Source organism: Lycorma delicatula, chromosome 6 (assembly GCF_047948215.1).
Source record: "Lycorma delicatula isolate Av1 chromosome 6, ASM4794821v1, whole genome shotgun sequence".
In the NCBI taxonomy this organism is placed as follows: domain Eukaryota; kingdom Metazoa; phylum Arthropoda; class Insecta; order Hemiptera; family Fulgoridae; genus Lycorma; species Lycorma delicatula.
The window spans coordinates 29,861,145-29,873,583 of NC_134460.1; the positions used below are offsets into that span (position 1 = coordinate 29,861,145).

The 12,439-nt window shown below is 28.2% G+C and overlaps 1 protein-coding gene across 3 annotated transcripts in view; it reads left to right on the forward strand.

The window, feature by feature from the left end:
- Nucleotides 1-12,439, forward strand: part of LOC142326803 (cGMP-dependent 3',5'-cyclic phosphodiesterase-like) — a 190,089-nt gene that overhangs the window by 108,272 nt on the left and 69,378 nt on the right. For all 3 annotated transcript variants that reach the window (XR_012756865.1, XR_012756864.1, XM_075369517.1), the window contains exons 3-5: nucleotides 266-382; nucleotides 6,032-6,273; nucleotides 9,712-9,821. Coding sequence is in view for 1 of the 3 variants with exons in the window: in XM_075369517.1 (XP_075225632.1) it covers nucleotides 266-382; nucleotides 6,032-6,273; nucleotides 9,712-9,821 (469 nt within the window). In the remaining 2 variants the exon portion in view is untranslated. The remainder of the gene's footprint in view (nucleotides 1-265; nucleotides 383-6,031; nucleotides 6,274-9,711; nucleotides 9,822-12,439) is intronic.

The following is a 12,439-nucleotide window of genomic DNA, read 5'->3' on the forward strand; positions in this document are numbered from 1 at the left end:
TCTGTTCAGATAATTTTTTTCCCATTTTTCCTTGCATTTCACTTTATTCATCTTCACAGCCATTTTGAATAAACCTCTAAATCCTTGAAGATTATTATTAAGTATAATAATCCTTTTTATTCTTGGATGATGATAAATAAAAAAAAGACGTTGGATGAAACTGTATTGTATAATAAATTTTGAAAAATATCAGTTTAGACGAGATATATGTTTATTATTTTAATTTGATGATTTTATAGTAATGTATTGAAATATCTTTTTTCAGATTGCAGAAACAACTGGAGCAAGTTATTCTCTAATTATTCAGCTCTTGAAAGAGTGTAGAGATGCAGCAGTGCAAGTTATTGGTTCTGTACCTTTAGAACAAGAACTTCGCTTCACTGTAAGTTTAACATCTATTCCGTGTTGTATTTTATCATTATTTATTTTTTCTGAATTATTTTATACGCAGAATATTAATTGCATTACTTAGCCTGGCAATATTAACTTGTGGGCAATGCAACAAGTTATTGTAAAATTATAAATATGTAGCATAAATTATTAATGAAATTGATCAGTTATCTCATACTGATGTATTTACACATGATTACCTTATGAAACACCTATTTTGTATTAGCTTTGGAAATAAAATGAAAATGCTTCAAAGGAATATGGAAAATATTTACTGTAAATCATATGCTATATGCTATATGAAATTGGACATGTTATTTATTGTCTTCCTTCTTTAATTGACTTTTTGTCATCATGGTATTTAAAATTTACACCAAAATAATTTAAATAATTATGTATTTAATATAATTTAAACCAAGTACTGAAGTATATATTTTTCAAGACCCTTTTTACTAATTAAGCCTTTTGTCCTTGATACGATTAATTGAGAAATTAATCGATAATTAATCACCATAATTAAACACCAGATAAGACAGTTACTCTCCTTTGAGAGTAACTGTTTTATCTGGTGTTTACATTATTAATTATCCATGAGAAAAATTTTTTTTTAGACTTGGTCAACATGTTACTTGATATTAACACAATATCTTTGTCTTACCTTATAGGGTCATAAGGGAAGACAAAGATATTGCCTTGTGACAATCCTGGTCACCATATCACACCATCCATTCCTAGTCTTGATAGGTTTCACCAGAAGTCATCTTTTAGACCCCCAATACCTGAAATATCTTTGTACTTTATTTTCTGTTTAGCCTCCGGAACCACCGGAAGGTTACTTCCAAGAGATGAATGAAGATGATATGTATGAATGGAAATGTATTGTTGTCTTGTACTGTCTCAGGTCGACCATTTTGAGATGTGTGGTTAATTGAAACCAAGCCACCAAAGAACACCGGTATCCACAATTTAGTATTTAAATTTATTTTATATGTATGTTTTATGTATTTTTTTCTTTTATAATTTTTTTAAATTTATTTTATAATATCTGCTGCGCAAGTTTTCATTTGTTCTATTTCATAAAGTACATTAGCTACTTATTTGTGCTTAGTAGTACTACTACTAAGATATTCTTATTATTCGAAAATAGATTCTAGATATTCAAAAATATTATGTTCCAGAAGAGCTTTTTTTTTCTTTTATAGATTTAATTTACTAACGTGTCATTTCTTTCATAAACTTTTGTAATATAGCGGCAGTGCCTCTACCTTTTATTTTGAGGGTTTCAGGTTGAAATCTGGAAAGGCTTGTCTTTTTCATGAATTACTAGATTCATGCATCATATACACAAGCTTCAATCTAAATTCATGTAGTAGTCATTAAAAATAATAAAATTAAATAATTGTTTCTTTCTTTTCTATTAATAAGTATTTAAGCTTTATATTATACCTTAATGTTTTCTTTTGTAAATATTTGTTCTTTTTCGTATTTGAAATTACTTAAAATGTTGTATTTCAAAATCAACAAATTTTTTAAAAAATTTACTTGCATCCAACATATTTTCAGGTTTATAATAAGTTGCAATTATTAGTTTTTTTTTTTCTATCGTGCAGTGAGTATTTCTTGATTTTATAATATACAATTCTATAAACTACATACAAGATGTGGTTATTAAATAACGAGATTAATAACACGACTTCAAAATCAATAGCTTATATTAATTTGTTAAATGTTTGTTTGTAATTTTTGACTGTAATTGGTGTTGTGTTTTGGTGCCACACGCTAAATAAATGAGTTTAATGTTGTAAAATATTTTATTTTAAATTTATACATATTTAATTATTATCTCCTTCTATATGCATCCCTCCTAAATCCCTACAATGCTCCATATGAATTTTCCATTTTTTGAAACAGTGCTGGAAGTTTTCTTCTGTGAGCTCTTTCATGACGCTTGCTGCTTTTTCTTTCGCAGCTTCAATAGTCTGAAATCTTGTTCCTTTTAATGAGGATTTGACTTTGGGGAACAGATAAAAGTCACATGGTGCCAGGTCAGTCTATCATTGGGATGGTATACTTGGCTTGAAACGTCTTAACAGACAATGCAGTGTGAGCCAGTGCGTTGTCCTGATGAAGAGCCCATGACTTGTTCTTCCACAATTCAGTTCTTTTTTTTCCTATTTTTTCACAGAGTTGAGCAAGGACCTCAAGGTAGTAATGTTGATTAATAGTTTGACCTTCAGGAACCCAGTCAAGGTACACAATCCCATGAATATAAAAAAAAACAATAATCATCGCTTTGAATTTTGATCATCTTCATGGCCATCTTGAAAACACTTAAATCACTCAAAAATCCATGCACATGATAAACATTAATTGCCTACTTTTTTTTAATAAAAGATATGTTTCAGTAGGGTTTTTCTAAGTTTCATATGAAATAATTCTTTGCTCTAATAAAACACTTATCATTTTCTCGGCAAAACAAAACACAGATGTTATCCAAACAAAGGCCAGACTAATATGACTACAGAAACTGGAATGACAACAATCAAAAAAGAAGGCTTCACATTACACAGCTGTCAGTCGTACAAATTTGGCGCATGCGTAGTTCTTCTGTAGCAGCATTAGTCTCATTATCTAATAGCCACACCTTGAGTATATTATCTTTGATAAACCAAATCATTTTATCTCAAACAAATCACTTTGACATTATTTCTCAACTTAAAAAAAGAATAAAAATTAAATTTCCGATAATTATTCATATATTGTATACTTTTGTTTTTGTCATCCAGTATTATGTTTTATGAATATTTTGAATTATTTAAGGGTAATTTATCCTTTTATTTGTTTTTTAAAGCTTAGTAACTTAGCGATAATTTATCTGTATAAAGACAAGGTTATATTTTGATGTCCTTGAATTTTTACTGAGTATTATGCTTTCGTATTTTAATTAAATATATTAAAACAAAGTATACAATGAAATATATGTCTTTGGAAAAGAGACATCATTGCTTCATCAGTGCTACTTATTGTTAGTAGTAAACAAAACTATTATTAGTTAATTAATTTTTTTCTTTTTTTTTTTTTTTTTTTTATTAAAAAGTTAGAAAATTTTCGTAAAGTTTATCTCTGAATTCAAAATAAAAATTACATGATTAACAAGTTATAAAATTATTAACCATTTTTTTGCATTTCAAGAATTATTCTCAAATAATTTATAATAACTAACTCTCTTTAATTAAAACTTTTATTTTTATCTATCTTTCAACTGATCTTTTTTTAAATCTTTATTCATTTGTGGTTAGTTGTAATCACAAAACATTTACTATACCATAGTCATCAATTAAATGTTATTAATAATTATTACATTAAATATAAATATTATTTTTTTATAAACATAATTTTTTTTAACTGAGAAACACAAAATAAGTTGTGAGATGATATTGCCAATACATCAGAATATTAAATAAAATACTGTTTAACTATTGTGTTTTTATGTTAAAAGCAATCCTTGTATTAGCTTTGTTATTCGCTTTCTAGGGCAAAATTACAAAGTAATTTTAGAAGGGTAGCTGCATCATATTCTTTATAATTTTTAATCGCTTCATTACTTTTTATGTAATTCTTTTTTTTTTTATCTAATCCTAAATTTGATGCTGAGAAAAAGGGAAAGTAATTGTAGAAGAGACTTTGCAATATTTCTGGAATAAAAATTGGTATAGCTTTTTATAATTCATGTATCATTGCTAATGACATGTGGTAATCTATGAATTTTTAAACGCTGTATAATATTCTGATAATGTAGGCTTACATTAGATAATGTAGTTCTATACAAATCTACATATTATATATATCTTGTGTATCATAAGTATCTAATTTTTTTTTTTAAATCTCTTTTCATACAGTTTATTATTAATTGTTGAAGATAAGATTATCAAAGTATGATGTGCTGATGCTCATTAATTATTACCAAGTGTATTACATATTAATCTTAGAGCAAAAACATTTGAGCATATTTTTCTTGCAAGTTTAATTAACTAACTAGTGTGATCATTTCAAAGAAGTTTAGAATTAAACATTAGATAAGAATTTCATTAACAATTAGTGTTTTTTTTGTTTTTTTTTATTTTTATTATTAATATTATTATAGTGACATCATTTTCTTACATGCTGTATTCACTTAAAACACTTATAAATTTTAATTTATTTCATTAATTATTAAATTACCCTAATGAGATGTTAAAGCTGAATGTATGTTTATAAAATTACCTGTCTTTTATCCATTTATATTAACCCTGAATTGAATCATTTGCATACAGTTGACTCATTTTAATCACAATTTCCTGAACTAAACATTTATAATTTCAACTACACCCTCTGTTGTTATTTATAAAATCAGTTTGATTATTTTTATCTTCTGTTTGACTACCAAAAATAAACTTGCTGGATAGAATAGAAGAAATATGTTCCACTCAGTGTATTGCTTTTGTTTCTGATAAATGGCATGTGAGCACTAGTCCAGTATATAATATGTCAATAGTTGCTTGTGGCAAACTATTGTAAACCTGTTACATTGTAATCTTGAAATTTTAGCTATAAATTACTTAGGTCCGAGAAAAAAATTAGCATTCAGATTACTAGAATCCTAATGTAATTCAATAATATTACGAAGCATTTATTTTTTGTCAATAGCCTGAAAAGAAAATATTCATTTTGTAAGTTTGTTATATAATTACTAATCAGTTATGGTACATCACACTAATTAAACTTTGTTGTGTACAAAAATTCATTAATGTTATGAGATAATTTTTTTTTCAGTTTTAAAAAATTCTTATTCTTATTTGTTTGAACTGGGTACTTACTTTTGCTGTTCTTCATAGATCATTATAATCAGACTCGTATATTAGTCCCTATAGAGAATTATAATTATGGATTATATTCTCAAAATTTTTTTAATAAAAAAGTAATTTCATTCAAATTGTTAATGAATGGTAAAATGAACAAAAAACTAATTCTAAATTTTTAAAAATAAATTTGCATAATATTAGTGTATTGCACATTCATCGAACTCAACATAATTATTTTTTCAAAGAACAATCTATTCTATATATGTATAAAGAACTGTACTTGTAAATAAAAGTACAAAAGATTTGTATGGTACATAGAAATTTTGTTACAAAGAATGATAGTGCTCTTCATTTTCATATAAATTAAATATGAAGAGAAAGTATTCAGTACTAGTAATAAAGGGTTTAGTTCATTATTAAACTTACCCGATTACTTTTTAAGTTACTCCAGTTTAGAAAAAGTTAAAAACAAACAGTAGAGTTTTCCACTGTAAGTTATACATTGTTTTGATCATTAACCATTAGTAATCACTGACATTATATCCGAAGGAGATCTGTGCCTAGAACCCTTTAACTTTGTAGGAACTAGTTTATAAAACTATGTGTAGCTTCAACCATTACATTTCTTTTTTCTTTTGAGATATTATTGCCTGAGATTTTCTTGGTCCTCAGTCATCTTTATAGGACTGATTATTTGTAGTTATTAAATTTATATATCTTTATTTACTAATTGCAACTCTTTAATATTTGTTAGTGTTTTGACCATAGTAGCTGTAATTGGCATATTTTATTTGTTACAGATAGAAAGCAAAGTTTTGAATGAAGTTGTTTCAGAATCCAAATGCATCCAAACCGTCACTCAGGAACTTGACAAATGTTTAATAGAAGTGTTAAATAAAAGGAGAGGTAATTCAACAATATTAGCTGTTCCAGTAGAAAATCCTAACGGTGAAGTCGTGTTTATTGTTTGCCTTGTTTTTTCAAATGGGCAAAATAATATTTCTTCTGATTATTGTCAAGCAATTGTTCAGGAATGTTTCAGGTACATAATATGTTTAAAGTGAAGTCCAAGATTTAAAACTTAATAAATTTAACTTTGATATATCTTTATATGAGGTCTGTTCAGAAAATAACCAAACTTTATTTTTTTTTAAACTTTATTATTATTAATTTTACAGATTATTGGTCCTTTTTCCCTTAAAAGTACTCATCTCTCCTATTCACACATTTTTCCCAGAAGTGTTTCCACTTTGCAAAGCAGTCCTGGATAGCTTCATTTGAAATGGTTTTTAAGGTCTGTGATGATTTTGTTCATGATATCAATAGTTTCAAAACAGCGTCCTTTAATCACTGATTTTATTTTTGGAAATAAGAAATAATCACAAGGAGCCAGTTCTGGCTAGCATGGAGGCTAAAGGAGGACAGTCATCCGATTTTTGGCACAAAACTGATGAATTGACAAAGCTGAGTATGCAGGTGCATTGTCACGATGAAGGAACCATGAGTTGTCTTGGCACAATGTGGTCTGTTTTTGCAGATTTTTTCATGTATTGTTGTAAAAAGACTTGGTAGTATACATAGATCACTGTTTCACCTTGAGTCAAGAATTCAAAATGCAAAATTCCATTGAAATCAAAAAACCAAACAATTTGACATTGGATTGAAACTGACATGCTGTAGTAGCATGTCAGTTTCGATCCAGTGTCTTAGGGCATGGGGATCCTTTGCCAATCCATTGTGATGATTGAACTTTTGTCTCAGTGTCATAGCCGTAAACCCAGCTTTGGTCTCTCATTATGTTTTTCTGCATGAATGCTTCATCATAAGCTTGTTCAAGAAGTTGCAGACAAACGTCAACTTGATGTTCTTTCTGCTGTTCAGTCATCAAACGAGGAACAAACTTTGCTGCAACTTGATGCATGTTCAGTTTTTCAGTCAAAATGTCATGGCATGATCCAATCAAGATGCTTACCTCTTCTGCAAGTACTCTGACAGTCAATCGGTGATTTGCACACATCAGATCATTGCTTTTCTGAACATAGGTGTCATCAGTTGAAGTTGAAGGCCTTCCTGGTCGAGGGTCATCTTCAGGTGACTGATGATTACTTTTAAATGGTGAAAACCATTCATAATATTGTGCACGACCCAGAGCACCATCTTCGTAAGCTTAACAACAAGCTTAATAACAATAACACGATTACTAAACGAGATATGAACAAGCCAAGAACATGTGGTACAGAGGAGGTTATGTGAAACACAATGCTGCCAACTGCATATCACTAAATATATTCATTGATATATAATTAAAAGTGTTCTGTTATTTTCTGAACAGACTTCATATAGTGTAAATCAATAGATTAATCTTATTAATGTATAATGGTACTGGTTTTGTAATGCTGTTGAATTTGATGTTTTGGGTGAAAATTGTTGTAGAACTCTTGTTTAATGCATCTTAAAGAGATCTAACAGAATATTTATCAGAATTAATGAATCTGATAAAGAAATTAACTGTTGTCTTTAAGTGTTTTATACTACAAAAATATAAATGTATCGTTATATAATGATGAAGCCATTATGCTTTTTTTTTTATTTTAAATATTCATTTACAGATTATAACTTGCTGGCCAATTTCATCAGTCAACAAACATTTCATTTATACGTATATATACACATATACACAGGTGAGCAACATAAAACTGAACCCATAATGAAACCGCTACCGTACACTATCTATAAAAGACTCACAAACTAGCACGACTAGTGGATGTATATGTTATTACTGATTGTTGCTGCTGTTTGTCAGGTGGTTGTGTCAATGCAGTATTTTGAGTACAGTTGTGTTTGAGTAAAATGCCTTATTCAATCCAGGACAGGATAGCTATAGTTGAGGCTGATATTCATTCTGGATCGTTTCAAGAATCACTTGAAAGATTTCATAGAAAAATGTCCAAATGCCTGTATCCCAGCGAAGAGTAGCATACACGATTTAATTAAAAAATGGCCTACAACAGGTTCGGTTTCAAATGCGAAATAAAATAGGCAACCTTCCATTCGGACTCCACTGGTCGATATTGAAAGGACAATTACTGCCAATAAAAAAAAATCACTACAATCCCAACAATCTGGTCTTAGATACACACTTTGTCATAAAATTCTTCATAAATTAAAATTGAAACCGTACTGTGTTACAACTGTGCAACAACTGAAAGAGGCAGACAAACCGAAATGACATGATTATTGCAACTGGCATCTCAAAAACATTGTTGGTGGACAGATAGACCCGATGTAGTATTTCATGTCAGACAAGGCATGGTTTCATTTATCCAGCCATGTTAATTTGTAGAACACCAGATGTTGGATGGTGAAGAATCCACACGAGATATTCGAGCATCCACTTCACGATGAAAAATTGGTGTTTGATGTGCCATTTCCAGTAATCATATAGTGGGATCAGTATTTTTTGACCAGACTGTCAATACACAAGTTTACCTGACAATTTTCAAAGAATTCTATGTGCACTTAACTGATAATAAAAAAGAATACAGCATCTTCCAAAAAGACAGCAATGTGTCATACATCAAATCTTTCACTGAATCGCGTTTACGCAGCTTTCACAGATGAATGAGCTGTCAGCAGATGGTGGCCTCCATGTTCCCCAGAGTTGTATACTTGTGATTTTTTCTTTTGGAGCTACTTAAAGAAGAGAGTTTGTGCGTTTAATCCCCACAATATTGATGAACTGAAGGTGAACATTCAACGACAAATCAACGCAATTGACAATGTTTTACATCAGATGACTCTCAGTATGATCAGTTGAGCAGTGCATTGATGCCCAGGGTGATAATTTTGAACATTTTTTGTAACAATAAAGTAAATAAATGCAATATTTAAATTAGGTTTTATGTTTTTCTTATTTAATTTATCCATATCATTCATAAAATTTCATTCCAACATAACCTACTGATTCTGCAGCAGTTACGTTGTGGGTTCAGTTTTATGTAGCTCACTTTGTGTGTATATATATATATATATATATATTTGTATATGTGTATGTATTTTTAAAATTAATTTTATTCTAGTCTAGATGATTATAATGAAATGTTTAGTATTTTCTGTTTTTTTTTTATTTCCACATTTCAGTCTATTTATTTGGTTAATACATGCATCTATCACAAGTTACAGATTTAATTTTTTTTTAGCTCTTTAGATCAAGGGTGTTTTGAGCCCAGTAAACTGATCATTAAACTTGCTGTCTAAACTTTTTATTAAATTTATAATTATGTGTAAAAAAAGTATAACAATATAGAAAATAGTATATAGAACAATAAAGATAACTAATAAATACAATGATATAATAGCTTAAAAACTAGATTGAGCAAAAATCATGAGTATTTAAAAGGTGGTAAAATATCACTTTCTAATATAGTGGTAAACTTACTAAACCAAATACAGTATTTTTATTTATTTATTATTTTTGCAGATATTGTCTTGGTACAATTGCAAATACACTCGCTTATGAGGATGAAAAACGATTACATCAACAGTGTCAAACACTTTTATTTGGTGCTTCAAATTTGTTCTCTCGTGTTGGTAAGATAATTTAATAAAAATATTCTATTTCTTAATTCTGTTTGTATATAATTCTGGTTTTGTCTGATAATCTTCTTTGTTTATATTATTAAAGAGAGCATTTTTTAAATTGTTTTTACATATGATTGATATTCTTTAATACCTTCATTCACAGGATTCAAAGGGTCAGATTTTGGATCAATTTTTTTTCTTATTTATTTATAACATTCACTTTTTAGGCTTATGTTATATTAAAAATTCCAATGTTAACTACTCATTAAATATACCTTAAATTGTAATGATAAAACTAATATATATATATATAACTATACACCTTGATATATTCATTAGACTAAGTATATTTTCTCTTAGCGTGTCATCATAAATAGCAATGGTCATCAGGTCAGTGTTCTACTTTTTCTTTTTCTCATTTTATATTGGTCATTACTTTTCTTTTTTCTTAAAGAAACCAATTTTATTATGGATAGATTATGTATTTTTATGTTTGTTATTTCTAATTAGTTTATTTATCTATTTAATAATAAAATTATTTATTCATTAATTTATTTAATTAATTATATTTATTTATTACATACTATATAATTAATTGTATTGTACAATCTAAATGGGCAGATTGCCTTTTTTGTCCAAGTAAATAAGATAATGAATATATTGAGAATAAGCGTAAATATTTTCATGCTGTTTATAGTGTAATAAATATCAGGATTATGTTCAATATATGTAATAACTAGAATTTTTAAAGCAAACAAGAAAATATACTGTAAAAGGTTCTGTTTACATGAGCTCAAAAGCTTGAACTTGTGAGAAAACAGAATTTTTCCTTTTTTATTTACACAAAAAAATTACATATAAAAAATTATTTTTTAAAGAAGCTTTTATTTAACTAACATTAATAAAAAAAGGAAACAAATTAGAAAAACCCTCTAAAAAGTAAAAAATAAGAATTAAATCAAATTGAGAATTTAAAAAAATATATAATTTATTAACAAATATAAAAATGCACTGAAAAGTAAAAAATAAATATCTGATAAATAACCAATAAATAAATGTAATAATTATTACATTTAAAATTAAAAGTAATGAAAATATTTAGTTAAATAAAAGTGTTACTTACTGTTATTAAAATATTTTACTGTTGTTTACAAATATATGAAAATATTAGAAAATTTATCTTGGTACAAAATAATTCTTCAGCTTTCCACCTTCAATTTTTAATTGTCTTAAATATGTGTAAGTTACTATGTGTCATTACTCTTAAGTCAGATTTTTTTTATTTAGAGTAAAGGTCTCACCTGAAGGAATATATTTTTTGATTTTTTTTTTTTCAGAAACGAGTATGACAGCTGGAGTACAGATTTTAGGGCATAATAACTGATTAACCATTGTTTAGTTTTGACAATTTCTTTTAGTGGGTGTCAACCTGAACTTATTTTATAAGTATTTTAATGATTTCTAATATTCATACTACATTCCCAGTTTAATATGATATGTATCTATTTTAGGAGCAGAGAAGGAGTGTATCTTAAGTCGTATTTTTCACTATATTCTATTTTGGTAAAAAATGGTCATAAGCAAAGATTTCATTAATTTCATATGTTCAAAGTATAGCCCAATTTTTCAAAGATTTAGCAGAACAATTCTTTAAATACTCCAATTGGCAGTTCAAATTTCATGTTTGTTAAGCTATCTATATGAGATCTGTTCAGAAAATAACCGAACATTTTTAATTACGCACTAAGGGAGATATTTAGTCATATATGATTGGCAGCAATGTGTTCCACATAATCTCCTCTGTAACCATGTGTTCTTGGATTGTTGATATCTTGTTTAATTTTTGTGTGTTTGTTATTTGAGTGTCATGTGTTTAAGGGTTAGAAGCAATTTTTGTAATGTATGATTTTCAGGAGCAATGATACAAAGTAAAATTTTGCGAGAAACTGGGGAAAACTTTCAGAGAAACATTTTAAAACTTTTGAAACAAGCTTACAGAGATGATACTGAAAGTCGTACACAGTGTTCACGATTTAAAAGTGGTCAGTTAATTGAAGATGAACGTCAACCAGGAAGACTTTCAACTTCAACTGATGACACCCACATTCAGAAAATCAATGATATGGTGCGTGTAAATTGCCGATTGAGTTATCAGAGAACTTGCACAGGAGATTAGCATCTCGATTGGATCATGCCATGACATTTTGACTGAAAAATTGAACATGCATCAAGTTGTAGCAAAGTTTGTTCCTCGTTTGATGACCGAATGGCAGAAAGAACATTGAGTGGACGTTTTTCAGCAACTTCTTGAACAAGCCGATGATGATGAAATGTTTATCACCAAATTTTGATGATTGATTTTTGGTTGATGATTGAACAATCATCAAAAATTTTGATTTTTTGATGATTGTTCAATCATCAAAAAATCACCTACTAATACTTAAATATGTTGCACTCAAGTAACTAACGGGTAATAAACGAGTAAATAAGTAATAAACGAGTTATCAACAATCCAAGAACATGTGGTTGCAAAGGAGGTTATGCAGAATACATTGCTGCCAACCATACGTCACTAAATATCTCTCTTAGTACGTAATTAAAAATGTTCAGTTACTTTCTGAACAGAC